Source organism: Oratosquilla oratoria, unplaced genomic scaffold, assembly GCF_046742065.1.
Source record: "Oratosquilla oratoria isolate Oo_2021 unplaced genomic scaffold, ASM4674206v1 SCAFFOLD85, whole genome shotgun sequence".
In the NCBI taxonomy this organism is placed as follows: domain Eukaryota; kingdom Metazoa; phylum Arthropoda; class Malacostraca; order Stomatopoda; family Squillidae; genus Oratosquilla; species Oratosquilla oratoria.
Genome location: NW_027467749.1, coordinates 621,645 through 639,946, shown reverse-complemented (window position 1 = coordinate 639,946; position 18,302 = coordinate 621,645). Strand labels below are relative to the sequence as shown.

Below are 18,302 nucleotides of genomic sequence, written 5' to 3'. Positions count from 1 at the left end.
TAAGGAACTATGGGACACTCTAGCCACACACAATATATACATACATAAACTCATTCCCCAACACAACGCATTTCTTCTCCTTACAGACGACACAACCACCGAAACACTATGTCAGAAACAAACCAAGGACCATTTTTCACAGAAAGGATTTGCCATTCAAGACCCACCAGAGCTTAACGCAAACAAGACACTCGTAATCACACAAGTTGACCCACATGTAACGAACCACACACAACAAGAGATCAAAGAAGAAATTGAAAGACTTAACACAAACACTGCAGTCACTGAAGTCATCACACTCCCACGCACACAAACAGTCATTAAGATCAAACTCGAAACAACACAAATGGTGAAAGACTGCATACAGAGAGGAATCAAGATGTTCAGCCAATCCTTCCCCACACATGCACTTAAGAAAGACATACACATACATCCCACAATGTAACAACTGTTATTCACTCGAACACACGCGCAAACATTGCCCACACCCATTCCCATACATGGCCTGCTGTAACTGTGGATCAAAGGAACACAGAAGGAACGACTGCCACTGTGCAATACCCAAGTGCCTCCTCTGCCAGGGAGACCACCCAGCTATTGCAATGCGGTGCCCCAAGAAAAAGGAAAAGATAAAGGAAATCAACAAACAAACAAATCAACAAACACACACCAATACACAAACATACGCCTCTGCCACCAAGTCAAAACCCGCACTCCTCCCTACACCAACAACCACAACTTCAACACATGACAACAGTGAACACAGGCATCACAGTAGCTACACTTATGGAAGCAGTAGAACCAGGCTCATTCCAAAACACACTCAACGCTATATACCAAGCCAACGGTCTCCCTACAGACATAATCCCTCCACAAGCCATCAACACAACCCTACTAGCAAAGGCTTTTAAAGACCAAACACAACACATCACAACACCTAACGACACACAAATCACAGAACCCATGGAGGCAACAGAACAAACGCTAAAAAGACCTGCATCACCCACCCACCGAAGAAACCAATCCCCCACAAAAACAAAGACCAACCAGCCAAATGCACACCAACCTGGGACTTCAAATTGTAGCACCAGTAACACAAGAAATACCAACAGCCCCCACACATGACACTCTAAAAACACTTCTCAACGACCAAAAACTGAAAATAGTATACACGTCACCACAACAGGAAAAAGACATAATAGAGAAAATAGCCAACAACACAATCAACTTAGCCAACCACACCATACAAATAATAAACGAAAAGAGATTCAAGACACTCAAACAAGGATACTTCGACCTCCACAACAAGAACACAGAACACGAACCACACTGGACACACAACGCCGAATAAATAACAACTACACACTTCTACCTCAACATCATGGAACAAATACACATCATACAACACAACATAATACAGTGGACATTCGACAGAAGAAACGAACTCTGTAACATATACAACATAACAACACCAGACATAATACTTTTAAACTCGATAGGTACACCTGACAGATTAAAAATACACAGTACACCGACGAAACGACTCTAATCAAGCAGGCATAGCAATAGCCATTAAACATAACATTAAACACAAAATACTAGACGACTTTCAAGACGAAATACTAGCAGTCAAAATTGACACAAACCAAGGACCCATAATAATAGCAACCTTATACTTACCCCCCAGACGCCCCCTCTTCCCTATAGATGACATACTAAGACTAACAAGAAAAAGACTACCTGTATACATATTAGGAGACATGAACGCCAAACATCACACTTTAGGAAACAACAGCGCGAACACCACAGGAAGACAGATAGCACAACTAATACAGAGAGGACACTTAGCACACTTAGGGCCAGACTTCCCCACCTGCATCACACACAACGGACAAGGAACACCAGACATAATACTAACAAACAGACATCATCACTTAAACTACAGAATCACACCAGGACAACTAACTACATCAGACCACATCCCAATACATCTAACACTGGCAACAAAACCTATAATAATACCTACACCAGAGAAATACGCATTCCACAAAGCAGACTGGATAGGATTCAAGAACACACTAGACATAGAAAGAACAAAATACGACAGACAGAGACAGAGAACAACACGAAATAAACAATACATTGACGACAAACTCAACACATGGTACACTATGATACAACAAGCAATGGACAAACACATTCCCAAAACAAAACATAAAATTCTACCACACCCAAGACAATCAGATACATTAAAACTACTACAATGGCAATATCAGCAGCTACAAACACAAGCACACATTACCGGCACATGGACACCACAAGCAAAACAAACACTACGCGACATCCAAAATCAACTACTAGAAGAAAACAAACAAATATACGACGAACACTGGAACAATGAAATACGAAAGATAAACCTACAATACAATAACACCCAATACTTCTGGACACAAATTAAACGACTAACAGGAACACCTACTACCACCACCCCTTACATCATACACAATAACCACAAGATACACAAGGACAAAGAAAAAGAACACATATTCAGACAACACTGGAGAAAGATATTCAGAATCACACCAGCAGAAAACGCAACATTTGACATGGAACACGACAGAACAATCACAACACAAGTTCAAGAAATACAAGATGACATTACCCCTCTCAATTTAGCTGACATGAGACGACTCGACCCAGACAACACACTCACAAAACCCTTTACACTAGATAACGTCAAACAGATAATAAAGAACTTCAAAAACAAGACACCTGGACAAACAAAAGTAAACAAAATAATACTAACTAACATCCCGGACTCAACACTACAATTACTCACAGAAATCTTTAATGAAACATTCAGCTTGGGATACTTCCCCGACATATTCAAAACAGTTACACTAACATTCATACCCAAACACGGAAAAAACATCACAGACATAAACAACTACAGACCTATATCACTACTCGAAGTCCCAGGAAAAATACTTGAAAAACTCCTACTACAAAGACTACTCAAACACTTACACAATAACAACCTAACAAACGAAAACCAACATGGATTCACAAGAGGAAGAGGGACACATACAGCCATAGCCACACTATTCGAAACAATAGCCATAAGTCAACGACACAACCACGGATGTAACATAGTATCACGAGACATAACAAAAGCATTTGACAAAATATGGCACACAGGACTTAAATACAAAATACACCAAACACACCTCCCAGACATACTATCAAGGACACTGCAATTACCTCGACAACAGACAAGCACTAATACGAATACACCAGTATACAGGAAAACCCTTCAACATATACAGCGGAGTCCCCCAAGGAAGTATCCTTTCACCAACACTATTCAACCTCTACACACACGACACCCCCAACCCGACACACGGAGTCACACACGTACAATTTGCAGATGACCTGACACAAATAATCACATACCCAAGTAAAAAAGGCAAAAACATGTTAGCACTAAAAACAAGCAGAACAATAGAAACCATAAACACATATGAACAACAATGGAAAATACAAACAAACACAACAAAATTCCAACTACTAAACATATCAACACAGAAACCAGCAGAAATATGGACAGGAGACACACATATACGCAAACAAAGAAACATAAAAATACTAGGATTAACACTTGGAATTAGAGGCCTACAAACACATACAAAGAACAGAAAAATACAAGCAGAAAAAACATTACAGACACTAAAAGATTCAGAAACCTTGACACCAAACTACTATTAAGACTATACAAAGTACTTGTACGACCTCAACTAGAATACATACCAATAACAACAATCACATTAAAACCAAGTCAACTCCAAAAACTACAATCAATACAAAATAAAGCACTACGATTCGCCACACACTCCATACTCCCATACCTTAACACAGTAGAAGAACTACACATACAACATAAACTCGAACCACTTAACACAAGACTTCATAGACTAGCTTACAGAACATGGAACAGACTTACAATAACAAACCCAGAAATAGTACAAAACAGCGAAGACATAGACATAGAAGACGGACACGATCACAACTGGTGGCCTAGAGCAAGGTCTAAATATACAGGTCAGACCGTTTACATTCTTCTGCGCAGCTTCTGACGTCATTTGGCTGAGTCCATTTTCTCTTTGTGATACACTGAAGAAAACTGTGAAACGCCAAGGAAGACAGGAACTATAATATTTTATATATTATATATATATTATATATCATATATTATATATCATATATATCATATATATTATATATTTATATATATATTTTATATAATATTTGTCAGAATATAACTAATTGCGTGGAGCAGTGCGAGCGAAGGCGACGTCATTTTCGTACGACGGACCAGCTTCAACTGACAGCTATAGGACCCGCTAACCCCACTTTGAACAGCCAGGTGACGTTCACGGGCCCGCTGCGCCAACTCCCTCGAAATTCGGTCGGAAGTGGTTAGACCTTATATTCTTAGATCTTGGCCTAGAGTCCCCTATCATAAACGGCCCTCCACCCGAACCTAAATACATACTTTAAACACAAATAAACATAAAAATACATCACTATCCTTCATTGTTCTACTAACCATACTAACACAACTAACAATATAACTACTATTATACTAACATTATTACTATTGTGTATACATTGTGACGAATGTGGATAGGAGGTAAGGGAACACGGGCTGAGGGAAATACTTTTATTCCTGACTAGTTTCGCCTGAGTGGCTTCTTCAGAGGAACATAGTTTGAAGTCAAGTTGGTCAATATATATGGCAAAAGAAGGAACGTGGCAAAGTGTCAGGTTGGTCCCCCACTCGACCTCATCTGTCGGTGTGGCGGATTGTCACAGCGGGTGGACCAAGTATCCTCCTGTTGTTCGCGTGGCTGAAACGTCCGTCTGGATAAGGGGCTCTGTGTTTATTATTCATTACGATAAAGTGTGCTGCTGCTTTAGCCCATATTAAATCCCCAGTTCTCTTATTGATGTTATCATGGATGTTGATAAAAACGGACTCCATCGCCTTTCTTTCCTGCCGTGTAATGTTATCCATGAGAATTCTTGCCTGGTCCCATTTTGGTAGATGGCCTCTTTCATCGACATGGTTAACTAATGCACTACTAACCCTGTGGTGCCTTACATCTGCTCGGTGTTCTTTCAATCTGGTGTCTAAGCCTCTGCCGATTTCACCGATGTATTTTCTGTCACATCCACCACACGGGATTTCGTAAACTACGCTGTTTGTATTTGTGGTTGGGTCTTTTTTCTTGATTAAAAGGTCCTTTATTTTCGTACCTGTGGAAGTTGCAAGATGAATGTTGGAGGACGATAAGATTTTGTCTAGATCTCTTGTTAGATTGGAATTTGGGACCACCCAATATTTAGCGTTGGACTTTTCTCTTTTGCTGCGTAGTATACTACGAGCCTTCTCCTCCAGGGTGCAAAGTAACCCTCTGGGATATTTGAGCTTTTCAAAAGTTGTTTTAATTATTTCAATTTCATCCGCTAGAAATTCGTTCCTCTGAAGAAGCCACTCAGGCGAAACTAGTCAGGAATAAAAGTATTTCCCTCGGCCCGTGTTCCCTTACCTCCTATCCACATTATTACTATTGTTAAAAATGATAACACGTGCGAAATAAACCGCACGTGATATCATACAATCAATGAGTATGGTAATAGAAGTCACTACCCTCCCCCAACATTGTAATGCAAAATAGACCATATAAATCACTAGCCGTCATCCCAATGGGATTAAAAAAAATCATACTCATTGAAGAATGAAAAAAAAAATGCATACGACATGTAGAAATTAAGACACCCCCACCATAATAACGATCATAAAGAGAAAAACAAATAATAATATAAAATATACATATATATACCCCCTTATAATTGTTTTCAAAACCTATATTAGGTAAAAAAAAAAAATAGTCGTATACATTTTTAGAAAAAAAAAAAAAATCTACATTAACGTCAAAACTAACAAATTAACAGCCAATAACAATCAAAAAGACAACTCAAGAAGAAGAACAGACGATCCAATCCTGCGGAAGATGGACCAGCCTCCAAACAACTTTAAGAACAACTTGGCATAGCTTCATAGCAAACAAAATATATATTTATATAATTATGTATGACTAAAGCAGCAAGTGGGTCTGCCCCACACCTGTTATAACTCTAACTTCCTTCCATTTCCTCCTTTACTCTTTTACACATACACACCCTCCCCCCTCTCCTCCCTCTTACCTATCCTGTCTGTAAGTAAGTAAGGGTGATGGAGGGTGGGAGTGGTGTATACAGTTACATTCTCGTCTGAGCTTACCTATCGGTTGGGAGGGTGTGGGAGAGTGGGTGTGGTGTATAACTTTTCCTCGTCTGTGTGCAAATAGCTGTTGTGATTTTTCTACAATGTGGTTATATTGTGAATTGTGAAGTGTGATCTTCTAATGTTTTTTCATAACTGAGAGGCCAGTTTCTATGTTGTTTCGTGTGTTCTGGTAGTGACGTGAGTTCTTGTAAGAGTGGTGTGTCGAGAGTGAATAATCTTTCCCATGTTTTCGTTGCTTGTGTGTGTAGTTGCGTGTTTATTGCTGGAGTGTTCGTTTCTGTGTGTAGTTCTTCGGCTGTTTTTCTGTCTGTGCTTTTCGTGTTTGTTATGAATTGTAGTGCTCTGTTTTGTACACTGTAATTTCTGTAGGGGTGTCTTTCGAAGTGTGTGGAGTGGAATGGCAGGGTATGTTAAAACGCTCCTCACATAGGCGAAATAGAGGGTACGTTTTTGTTTCATTGGCAGCTCTCTGAAGCGTTGAAGCCTGTGAAGGCTCCGTTTAGCTAAGGCTGCTGCCCTCTCGACATGGGCTGCTCCTCCATAGGAGAAGTTCCAGCCAAGCACTTTGCCATGCGTAGAGAATCTGTGTTGGATGCCATCTGCCTTGACATGTGACTTCCCGTTTCCTTGTATATGTATTAATGAAAAATTCTGTTGGTTCGTGCGAATCTTCCAGCAGCGCTCGTAAGCATTAATGCTTTTGATCTCGCGCTCTGTCTTTTTCGCAAGCATGCGTGTTGATTTACCTGGTTGTGTAATGATTTGTGTGATGCCATCCGCGTAAATGATGTGTTGACATCCCGGCTGTGGTTCCGGAATATCTTGTATGTAAATATTGTATAATGTTGGGCTAATGGAGCTTCCTTGCGGGACTCCACAGGTGATGGAGAATTCTTGTCCTATGTGGTGATGTATGCGTATGTATGCTTTCCTGTCTGTTATGAAATTACAGAGTATACGTGTGAGGTATGGGTGGAGGTGTAGTTGAATTATTTTGTATTTTAGCCCTGACCACCATACCTTATCAAAGGCTTTGCTCACATCCCTGAGCACCAGGTTGACCTGCTGCTTCTGGGCTTTAGCTACTGCTATTGATTGGTATAGTGTGGCCAGAGCTGTGTGTGTGCCGAATCCTGGTCTGAAGCCGTGCTGTGATGGTTTTAATGTGTTTTGTTGATGGAGGTGTGTGTAAAGTCTGTGATTTAGTATTTTTTCGAAAAGTTTTCCGTGTGTTTCTAAGAGTGATATGGGTCTGTTATTGTTTACGTGTCTTAAGTTAGTGCCTGTTTTGGGGATAAAGATTATTACTGCTGTTTTTAAAGTGCGTGGAAAGTAACCCATTTCTAGTGCTGCTTTGAAGATGTTTGTGAGATTTTGTATTATTTTGGGATGTGCGTGTGTGAGCATTTGTTTTGTTATTCCCGATCTGCCTGGCGCCCTATTTTTCATAGAGCTTAGGGCTTCACGTAGTGTATGTGTTTGGCTAATCCCTCCGTAGGGAGAGCGGAGGGGTAGGAGTGTGTGGCGGGGGTTATGAGAGATGAGTGTTCTTGCATACAAGTTTCAATGTATTCTTCAAAGTCCTTGTCAAAGTCTTGGTTTTCTGTTGGTGTGATGGTGAAGGTTTTTTCCCAGTGTGTGCGTAGTGCTGTTTCTTTTTCTTGTGGTGTGTAGTGTTTTTTGCCTTGTTCGTCTGTTATGTAATGATTATGTGTTATTTTAGTGTTTCCCATCATCCTGTTTACCGATTTCCAGAATGTTTTTGTGTCTTTGGTAGATGCAAGTTTGGAGATTTTTTCCTGGTGTTGTGCTTTGTAGTGTTCGTTGAGTATCTGTCTGATTTTGTTAAGTCTTTTAATGTGATGTGGTCCTTGTGGATGTGTTGTGATGTATTCGTGTATGTGTCTAGCTTGTATTAGAAGTCGTTTAATGTTTTCTGTAATGGGTGCGTGTGGTAGTATTCTGTGAGCTATTTTTGGAATTGTGAGTGTAGCTGCGTGTAGTATGATTGTTTCTGTTGCTTGTAGTGCTCGGTCTATCTCTTCCTTATTCGCACCCTCCAAGTTAACCTCATCGCATTCCTCCGTGAGCGACTTGAAGCGTTTCCAGTTCGCTCTCTTTGGCGCGAATCGGCATCTTATCGGGATTTGAATGGGGGACGCAGACACTGTCATAATGACTGGGATGTGGTCGCTTGATGTAAGTGGCCCTGGTGTTATGTGGTAGTTGTGAGTGGCATGTCTGTTTTGTAGGACTATGTCTGGAGTGGTGGATGTTTGATGGTTAATGTATGTGGGAAATTCGGGTCCTATGTGTGTCATACCGTAATTATGTATGAGATGAGTGACTCCCTTGCCAGGGGGGTTTGAATCCCTGTGTCCCAGTGCTTGGGACCTGGCATTTAAGTCACCCATTATGTATGTTGGGTGTTGGAATGTGGCGAGTCTTATGAAGTCTGGAAATACTAGGTAGCATCGTCTGAATGGGATGTATGTTGAGGCAAATGTTGTAGGTCCTAGAGAGGTTTCTATGGTTACTGCTAACATGTCTGAGTGGAAGTCGTCTATTAGTTTGTGTTTTAAGTGTGTTTGGACCGCAATGCATGTTCCGTCGTGTTTTTCTTGCGAGGTGTTTATGGAGTGAGTGGTGTATCCTGGTATTTTTATTGGTCTGTCTTTGTTACATCCGTGTCCATTGATGATTATGATATTTGGGTCTATTCGTCTGTAGGTGTTTATTAGTTCGTGTCTTCTGTTGTGCCAGTCTAGTACGTTGTGCTGTAGGACTTTGAGTGTAGTGTACATGTTGGTGTTTATTTGTGTGTTTTATGTGCTTGTTGGTGTTTTGTTTATTCTCCTGAACTTACTTGCTGGAATCAATTTGATTTCGAAGATTTCCTCGTCATACAGTCTGTTGTTCCAGTTCTCTATAATTGGTCCTATCTTGATTTCCTTTTTAGGTACAATTTTAAAATGTCCTTTGTCCAGTCCTTTTGAGAGGTTGTGTGTTGTTGGGATGTTTGTGTTTATTGCTGCGTATATTGTGAAATCTAATTCCTTATCTGAAGTGTGTTCTGGGTCTGAGTTTGTGTCTTCTGTGATGGAGGTCTTTGGTTGGGTGGTAACGGTTTGGGTACTTGTGGTGCTGTTGGAGGGGACGGAATGGGAGGAGGAGGAGGAAGGTACGTGATTGTCAGTCTCTTGCGTTGTAACGGTTTTGTTTGGTGTAGCGGAGGGGGAGTGTGGGGAGGGGGTGTGGGTAACTGTGTCTGTGTTGATAGAAGGATTGTACGTTGGAGGATTGTTGGTAGGGGTTGTGTTTCCTGTTTGTATTGTGATTCCCAAAAGAGATTCGGAAGAGCCTGCTGGGATTAGTGAGAATGGAGTAATGTTATTTTGGATGCAGAGCTCTGTGAGGTGTGTCTGGAATGTACCTGGGTGAGTGATGTTATGTAAGTGTGCTGAGTAAATCATGCCCACTGTTTGAAGTTGTAGTGTATTGGACAGATTCAAGGTGATTTGTGGAAGTCCTGTGTGTTGTGTGGGTTGAGTGGTGGTTGAGGTAGGAGCTTGTGCATTGATTTTGGTGTTATTGGTGTTGGTGTTATTTTGTACTGCACTCGCGTACGTTGTTGTCCGCTTAGCTAGGAGCTTGTTCTTCTCCTCCTTTCGTGTGGGACAGGACCATGCTACTGCCACATGATTCCCCTGGCAGTTTAAACACTGAGGTGTTGGTTCGGTGCACTGTTTGTGGGTGTGGCCTGACTGCGAGCAGTTTGAGCAGATGTTTTCCTTTTGGGGGCATTGTTTTGTGGAGTGATTATATTGATAACACTTGAGACATTGCGTTATCTCTACATACTCCTCCCTTCGGACTCTGTCCGCCGGGATGTACATGTTGAAGGCTTTTATGCCTTCCTTTGTGATTCTCTCTGCCTGGCCTTCAGTGGAGCATGTGATTTTAAATGTTCTGGTCAGGGTCCCTAGTTTTGAAACTTGAGATCCTATCAGGTAGTCGTGTTGGCTGTGGATCTCATTTTCAATATCTAGGGCTGACCTCTCTCCTACCCATGGGTCTACCCCTGTGCAGTAGACTGTTCTACGTGCTCTTTGTTGTGGCAGTAGTACTGGTGTAAGGCCTATATTGTTTAATTTGTTCTTAGCTGTGTTTTCGTGGAATTGTTCCACGTCATGTCTGTTTGCGCAGAGTACATTGTACCCTTTGCCTGCCCTGAAGATATTTACTATGGGGATGCCTAAATCCCCACAGATGGTTTTTAGAACACTCCCTTTGTCCGGTGGTTCACCTCTGTCCGCCCGTAGGTCATTTCCCTTCCTATCAATGTTGGTTTGTTGTGTAAAGGGAGAAAAAGTTATGTTGGTGTGTGTTTGAGAGATGTTTAGAGATAGTAGGAGCAAGGATGAGGGTGGGTGGAAAATTACCGTCCTTGACGCTTATACTACCTTAGTGCTGTTCAAAACTTAACGCTAAGTTTTGAATATTGATGTATGTTGATATGTGCCTATGCTCGCTTTTGTTATTCATGAAAAAGGGGGGGTATATTTCCATCTAGAAAAAAGGGGGGGGATACTTCCATCGGTCAAGATATTACTCCTACGTATATATTGTGTATTGTGGAGTGGGTAGATCACCGCTTTGTGTTCTTTCGAAACTCAGCGGCAATCTAGCGTGTTCCACATGTACCTCGTAGTGGGAGTGTGTTATCTGTGAGTGAACGTGTAGTTTCAGTGTTTATTTGTATGAGCTTCTCCCATATACGGGAGGCACGGTCGTGTAGGTAAATGTTTAGTGGTTGAATGTCAGCTTCCTCGTGTAGTGCTTGTGCAGTTTTTATGTCAGGGTAGTGCGTGTTTGTAATGAATTTTAGTGCTTTTGTTTTGAACCGCTTGCAATGTTTGCACGCTTGTCTTTGGTAATGTGTGTAACGGTATTATCGGGTACGTAAGTGTGCTCCGTATAAGTGCGAGATACAGGGTTTTCTTGTACTTAACAGAGAGGCTTTTGAATCTCTGCAGCCGTTGTAGGCCGAGAGATGCAAGCACCTTCCTGTCGCGTACATGGGCCGCCCCACCATTGGTGGTAATCGTCCAGCCAAGTATCTTGCCCTTATCTGCGTAATTACGCGGAGCCCCGTCAATGACGATGGGTTCACGCGTACGTCCCTGTATGGGGATGAGTTTAAATTTGTCTGTGTTTGTTCGTATTTTGTGTTTCCGCTCGTATGCATTTACTTGCTCGAAATGCAAGCATACGCTCCGAGGACTGTCTTGGTTCGTGGGAGTTTAATGACTTGTGTTACGTGTGTGTTAGTGTTCAGTCTTTCAATTTCTGCTTTTATTTCTTCTTGTGAGTGTTCTGTGACATAGGGGTCGACTTGTGTGATGACTAGTGTTCTGTGTGCATTGAGTTCTGGTGGGTCTTGGATTTCGAAGCCGTTGGTGTTGAAAATTGTTTTGTGGTTTTCTGGCTGAGTGTTTCTGTGGTCGTGTCGTCTGTGATCAGTATGAATGCGGTGTGTAGTGTTATGAGCTTTTGTATGTAGATATTGTGTTTGCCTAGAGTGTCCCATACTTCAGGTGTGCGTTGTTTACCATTGGGACGTAAGTCCCGGATCCTGACTCGACCCATTGCGCCGAGCGCAATGGGTTAGGCGTCCTCGTGTTCTAGTGTTTTTGTTTGTGTTATTCGTGTTGTGTAAAGGGGTGGTGATTGTGAAGCGATTGTTGTAGGGTCGGTTGGCGGGGGGGCAGGAAACGTTAGTTATCGGTTAGTTAATTGGAAAAAATCTCGGCGATTACACTGATAATGCCGCGAGCATATACGGGGGAGTGGTTCTCGGCGCGGGAGTCGTGGGGAACGGCTACTATCGCTGGTGATAACTGGCCAAGCACGCACGCGTCTATGCCGGTTGTGCTTAGTAGCACGAGACCGGAAGGGAGGTTTCCCCCCTCTATTACAGAACAATCCAAGTTTTAAGACCTCAGGGGCTATGGATTGTCTACAATAGAGTTAACGGGGGACATAGGTCATCGGCAGAGCGAGTTCTCAGAGTGCGAGAATTATCTCGGGTACCGGAATTCTTCTTGATGGTAAACTTTTGCGTAACGACGTCTTTATGCTACGAGGGTTGGGCAACAAGTGTGTGTAATGCCCGCGAACCTACTTATATACGTATGAGCATATACAATGAGTAGGAACTGTAGACTGAGAGAACTGAGGAGAACAAGGGACATGACCATGTTGATGAGCATTGCTTCTCTCAGAAAGCACAAAAAAAGGATATACAAGAGAAATTCAATGATAAGACGAAATCTATCTACAGAAATGTTACCATTCTCTACCCAATCTGACTGTGAAAGTGACTCTAAAGCTTCAACAGCAAGGATACTGGCCTGAGCTTGCGCCCGTCTATAATCAAGAGTGCCCAGTCGGGATACGAGAGTATCAGACAGTTTGAAGCACCAATGGAACGCACCACCACCAAGAGTATCTGAAAAAAGTTTAAGGAAGTTAGACCTAAAGGTGTCATAATTATAGTTCAGAATTTTAGGATCTAAACACGAAGCCTAGAGTAACTCCGATGCTAGAGAATTTGGCACAATCTGGGACCCCACAAAGGAGATCTTTTCAGGCCCCGTCGAAACATTCGACTGAATAATGGCGTCCTCACATTGGTGGATAAAATCAGTCGCCCTATAATGAGGATCTTGACCAGAAAATTTCACCACCGATGGATTTTGATGAAGTAATGTTAATTTGTGAGCCATTGTCTCTATGAGCTTGGCGGACTGAGAAACGAAGGCCTCTTAGACATAGACATGATGGGAGATGACAACCTGAACCCACTTCTTAAAAGCCTATGATAACACTGACACCAAGCAAATACAACACACTAGCATAAGCATGAAATAATGTAAAAAAAATATATATATAGAGATCACATGGACATGAGATATGAACGTAATATAATACACACAAACACAGCATTGACACAGAAACAATGAAGAAAAATTATATTAAGACCGTAATTAGAAAAAAAATCAATAATATAGAGCACTAATACGTAAGTATACAACATACGTCACAGGCGACGGGAGTCTAAACATTCCGGGGTAACATTTCAGAATGTAAACAAGTGACGTCACAAAAAAATGGCCGCTTCAATCACGACCGGATAGTTGAATGTATTTTGTGTTAATTTTATCTTATGTAATGTATTTTTTTTTTCACCACAAGCACCCGGCTTCGCCGGACCTGGCTCCGCCAGGGGTGCTTGGCCTGCGGCGCTGCTTCGCGCCCAGGGCTACGCCCATGGTTGTACATGAATACCGTGTTATTATCATTGTTTTATTAACAAACCATTACAATTTTTCTCTTCTTTATAGGGGGAGATACATCTTCATCAGTACTACCAATGATTTTGTACAGAAGTTCCTTCACACTCTGTAATTCTTTCTTATGGTTTTCGTTATCTGCTTTCAGGTCGTTCTCGCGTTTTTCCTTCTCGTCCTTCATTTCCTTCTTGAGTTTCTCATTTTCTTCCTTCAGTTCCCTCTCGCGTTCCATTTCCGCCATTTCGGTGTTATCCTCTCTACCCGAATAGTCGTTATTATAAAACTCTTCGGGCATGATCATGCTGACAGCTTCCTCTTCAGTAATCGAAGGCAATACAGAAATTGAATGATCAGGTTCTTCAGCTATTCGTGCCTCTTCGTTACAACGGATAACTTTCAAGTCCATAAAATCTTCCTTTGGGCTCTGTTTCCCAGAACATTTGTCAATGACGGGAGTTTTTTCGTCTCTTTCGGTAAAAAAAGTTCTTTATACACGCAATTGCGTGCCGGTTTCCTTACATATTCGTCTCCCTGCTTACGGTATCCCGTGTACACAATCAGGGAATCGTGGCTTGTTACCCGCGAACACGCCACGTACAGCTGTCCATGAGCAAAACACTGGGCTCTGTCTAAAAGTAATCCACAACGATCAAACGTTTGTCCTTGCGATTTGTTGGTCGTCATGGCATAGCATAATCTTATAGGAAATTGTTTCCTTTTGAATATGACAGACGTGTCTGTAGAATCTAATGTTATCCTGGGAAGCATAACCTGTTCACTTCTGTATGCGCCCGTTAAGATATTACCAACAATAATGTTCTTTTGTAGATTAGTGACTATTATTCTTGTTCCATTACACAATTTCTGAGGACAAATATTTCTCATAACCATCACAACAACCCCGATTTTCATCTTCAACTCGTGAAGAGGGATTGAAGGACTGTTGATAGAATTGTATACTGATGTTTGAATGTCTAAAAGTAATCCACAACGATCAAACGTTTGTCCTTGCGATTTGTTGATCGACATGGCATAGCATAATCTTATAGGAAATTGTTTCCTTTTGAATATGACAGACGTGTCTATAGAGTCTAATGTTATCCTTGGAAGCATAACCTGGTCACTTCTGTATGCGCCCGTTAAGATATTACCAACAATAATGTTCTTTTGTAGATTAGTGACTATTATTCTTGTTCCATTACACAATTTCGGAGGACAAATATTTCTCATAACCATCACAACAACCCCGATTTTCATCTTCAACTCGTGAAGAGGGATTGAAGGACTGTTGATAGAATTGTATACTGATGTTTGAATGTCCATTTCATTATCCACAGAAGTATCCTCACTTCGATAGATCTTCGCTTCTGTGTTTAGTCGCTTGAAAACCATGTCGTTAATACAATCAACATCATCGTTAGTAGGAGAAATGATTGTTCTTTTCTCGAAATAAGAAATGTTGAGGAAGTTCTCTTCGAACTTATCGTATACTCTTTTCACCAACTCTTCCCTGTTGTTTACTATTACTCTGGCAAATTGACGATTCCAAACATCATCATTTTTCAACCTCACAAAAATAACTTGACTTTATACAACAATCAATTTCATCACCTCCACGCACCACCTCCCATAAAACGGTTCACACCCAATATGTCTCGAAGAGTAATGTCTAAAGCCGTTATGGTGTTTTTGTTAGCCATGACGGCCTCGTCCCACACAATCAAAGAGGTCATTTCAAGTAAATTTGCCATCTCCGTATTTCTCTTCACATTGCATGAACGTACCTCATTGTGCTCCATAATAGGTATCCTGAACATGTTATGGGCTCTCCTTCCTCCATGAAGAACAGTTGCAGCAATTCCAGAGGAAGCAACAGCTAACGCTATCTTTTCCTTTGATCGAACCGCGTCCAAGAGAACATTCAAAAAGAATGATTTTTCGGTTCCCCCAGGAGCATTTATGAAAAAGCCGTTTACGGGGTATTTGTGTCCATTTAGTACTCTTTCCATTATAGTGTCGTAACAGTATCTCTGTTTCTCGTTCATCAACAGTATCTTTTCCTTCACTTCCTCTGCTAGTTTTGCTTTATCATATGCCTTCTCTCTACGTACAATATTGGTTAACTTTTGCCCGTTTCTTGAAGGAGGTAGACCGTACTGTTCAATCCTGCTCCCGCCACAATTGTATACCTTTTCTTGTATGTCGTCGAGGGCATCACGGTATATTTCGTCGTTATATTCCGTTAACCCTCTACGAAAAAGGTAATCACTCGCGAATAAATCCTTTGTTTCTTCCCATATGTTCCTCTGATCCTCCAGATCTGAAAACACCAACATGCTAGCATATGTTGTTCTCAATTGATCCCTGTTGTTGGTATGAGAGATGATTTCCATTATTGTTTTCGACCAAGTTTCTTCATCATTCAGCAAACCCATGGCTTTGACTGCTTCCCTGTATGTGTCGTGTGTGACACCGTCCACTGTCCTGAGGTCTTCGTAGGATGAAGGCCCCTTGACGTGTGTCAATAACACACGGAGGTAAAACAATTCTACTGTTTTGTTCGTAACAGCCCTTATCCGTCCGAGAGCCGCCGCTGTCCTAGTTTTTCTTTCTAACCACTTCGAGTCAGCCTTATCATAAATGAAATGGTTAGGAATTTCATGATAATAAAGGGTGGCTGCAAATTCGTTTTCCTTACATAACTTGAAGAATGCTGTAAGTTGAGTATCCTTTGCAGTTTTACGTTGTAAGCTTGCAGCATTTTCGTTCTCCTTGAAAAATATTTCGTTTTCGCCTTCCAGATGAAGGTCTAGAGTTGTAACAGGGGGGAAACTTTTGTGTATTGGAAACTTGAATATCTTCCATGTAGCTTCGTTAGCGTTGACGTACCGAGCATCTTGATAATTTCTTACTTCATTGATGACTTCGTCGTCTTCTTTTGTTTTTGAATACAGTATACGGTCACAACCCTTGTTCACGTACTTAGTCACGTAAGCTATAGCTTTTATAGAGTTTGAACACTCAACGTTTATGTGGGCGTTATATTTAAGACACAAATACGGATTATACGGCACAACCCAGGAGTTATCCACATTCACAATGTTTCCTTTGACTTTCTTTTCAAAACTATTGCCTCCTTCTCCTATAGCCCCTCTTCTGTACAGTGGGTACCCGTTATTCCCGAATAACAAATTATCCCTACACGGTTTAGGAAATCCCTTGCCACAGCAATTTTTTCCTTGCACAGATTTTGTTTGGCAACACACAAGTGATTCATCGAATCCTTTGCAAGGTCCATGGATCAAACATTTTGTAACTATTTCCAATAATTTCGGTTCTTTGTTTTTGTCTGGTATTTCTGCAGATATTATATTACTAACCAATTCCCCATTGACTGTTTTTCATCCATAAGAGAATATGAATATGGGGAAGACCTCTTTTCTGCCATTCTACACTATAAAGATACGCCTTTACTTTTCCGAAAACACATCTGACTGTCAAAGTCATCTATGAGGCTGTCGATTTTCATCTTGAAAATTCTGCTAACTAAATCAGGTCTATCTCCTTTGTTTTTCGACGTGCTCTTGCTTTGTGTTGACGACTCCTCTAGTTGTGTCCATGCTGGATTCATCGTAAACGTCATGAAAAAATCAGGAGAACCGTAATTGGCCACGAAAGCAAGCGCATCTTGCTGTCGCTGCTTCATGCATCTTGGCCCTCCGCTTTCCGCTTTGCTGTTTCTTCCATTTTCCTCTTTCGCATTTCCTTTTTTCTCAATCTTTTTATTTGTTCCTTTTCTCATTTTGTATCCTCTCTTCTTCCTTTTGTTTCAGCAACACTTTTTTTATGTACCTCTTCTTTGTCTTTTCGTATATCGTACTTATTTTTCCGTTCAATTCGCTTGAAGTTCTTGAAAAGCATGTCCAAATAATGCATCTGATAAGTTCTGTGATTAGACACACCTCCGTTTTTCGTAAAGCTCTTGTAGCCCGCTAAATAGTGCTTCAGAAAATTACCAGAAACCTCTATTTCACCATCAAATAATGGCAAACCATCAAACATTTCATCACAATACGTAAAATCATCGGATTCTCGTATTGTGATATTGAACTTCAATATCTTACGATGAAACTCCTTCACGGATTCGTTAAAAGAAAAGGACTTTTTGGTACCATAAAGGTCCGGAAAGTTTTTGCAATGCTCTGCCCTTAATGTGTTTAGTGTTTTAAGGTCCTTTGATACCTCACTTTTAGATACATTCTTCGTATCAGTCACCCACTTCCAAAAGTGACGTTGGCGCTTCTTCCTAGCTGCTGCGTCGTCTGACATCTTACACACCCATGGTAATTCGCCAAAGGTATGGAGCAAAGCTTTACATGAGGTAGCGCTGCGCGTGTCACAGAATTACCATGTACCGCCGGTGGTCGATCACGGATTTGAAATTAATTCTTTATTAGTTAGTTAGATATATTCACAAAATTAATAGACAAAACTGGTAACGAGGTACAAGGTAGCCAAAGTATATGGCGCAAAGCGATCTCAAGGCTGTCCGGGAACGCCAACGACCGGAATATTCAGCAGACTTGTTGCCTCTGAAG

The 18,302-nt window shown here is 41.2% G+C and overlaps 1 protein-coding gene across 1 annotated transcript; it reads right to left on the bottom strand.

Moving 5' to 3' along the window:
• Positions 1-15,311: 15,311 nt before the first annotated feature.
• LOC143024048 (uncharacterized) lies at positions 15,312-17,335 on the bottom strand. Its single transcript, XM_076182762.1, has 2 exons — positions 17,179-17,335; positions 15,312-16,705 (listed from the first exon to the last, which is right to left on the bottom strand). The coding sequence occupies exons 1-2, from the start codon at positions 17,333-17,335 to the stop codon at positions 15,312-15,314; spliced, it is 1,551 nt and encodes a 516-aa protein (XP_076038877.1).
• Between the last annotated feature and the right edge of the window lie 967 nt (positions 17,336-18,302).

Coding starts and splice junctions, on each gene's coding strand:
- LOC143024048 (XM_076182762.1), bottom strand. CDS start 17,335: ATGAATCCAGCATGGACACAACTAGAGGAGTCGTCAACACAAAGCAAG. Junction 16,706..17,178: donor TCAGATGTGTTTTCGGAAAA/GTAAAGGCGTAT, acceptor ACTCTATAAAAG/CTATAGCTTACGTGACTAAG.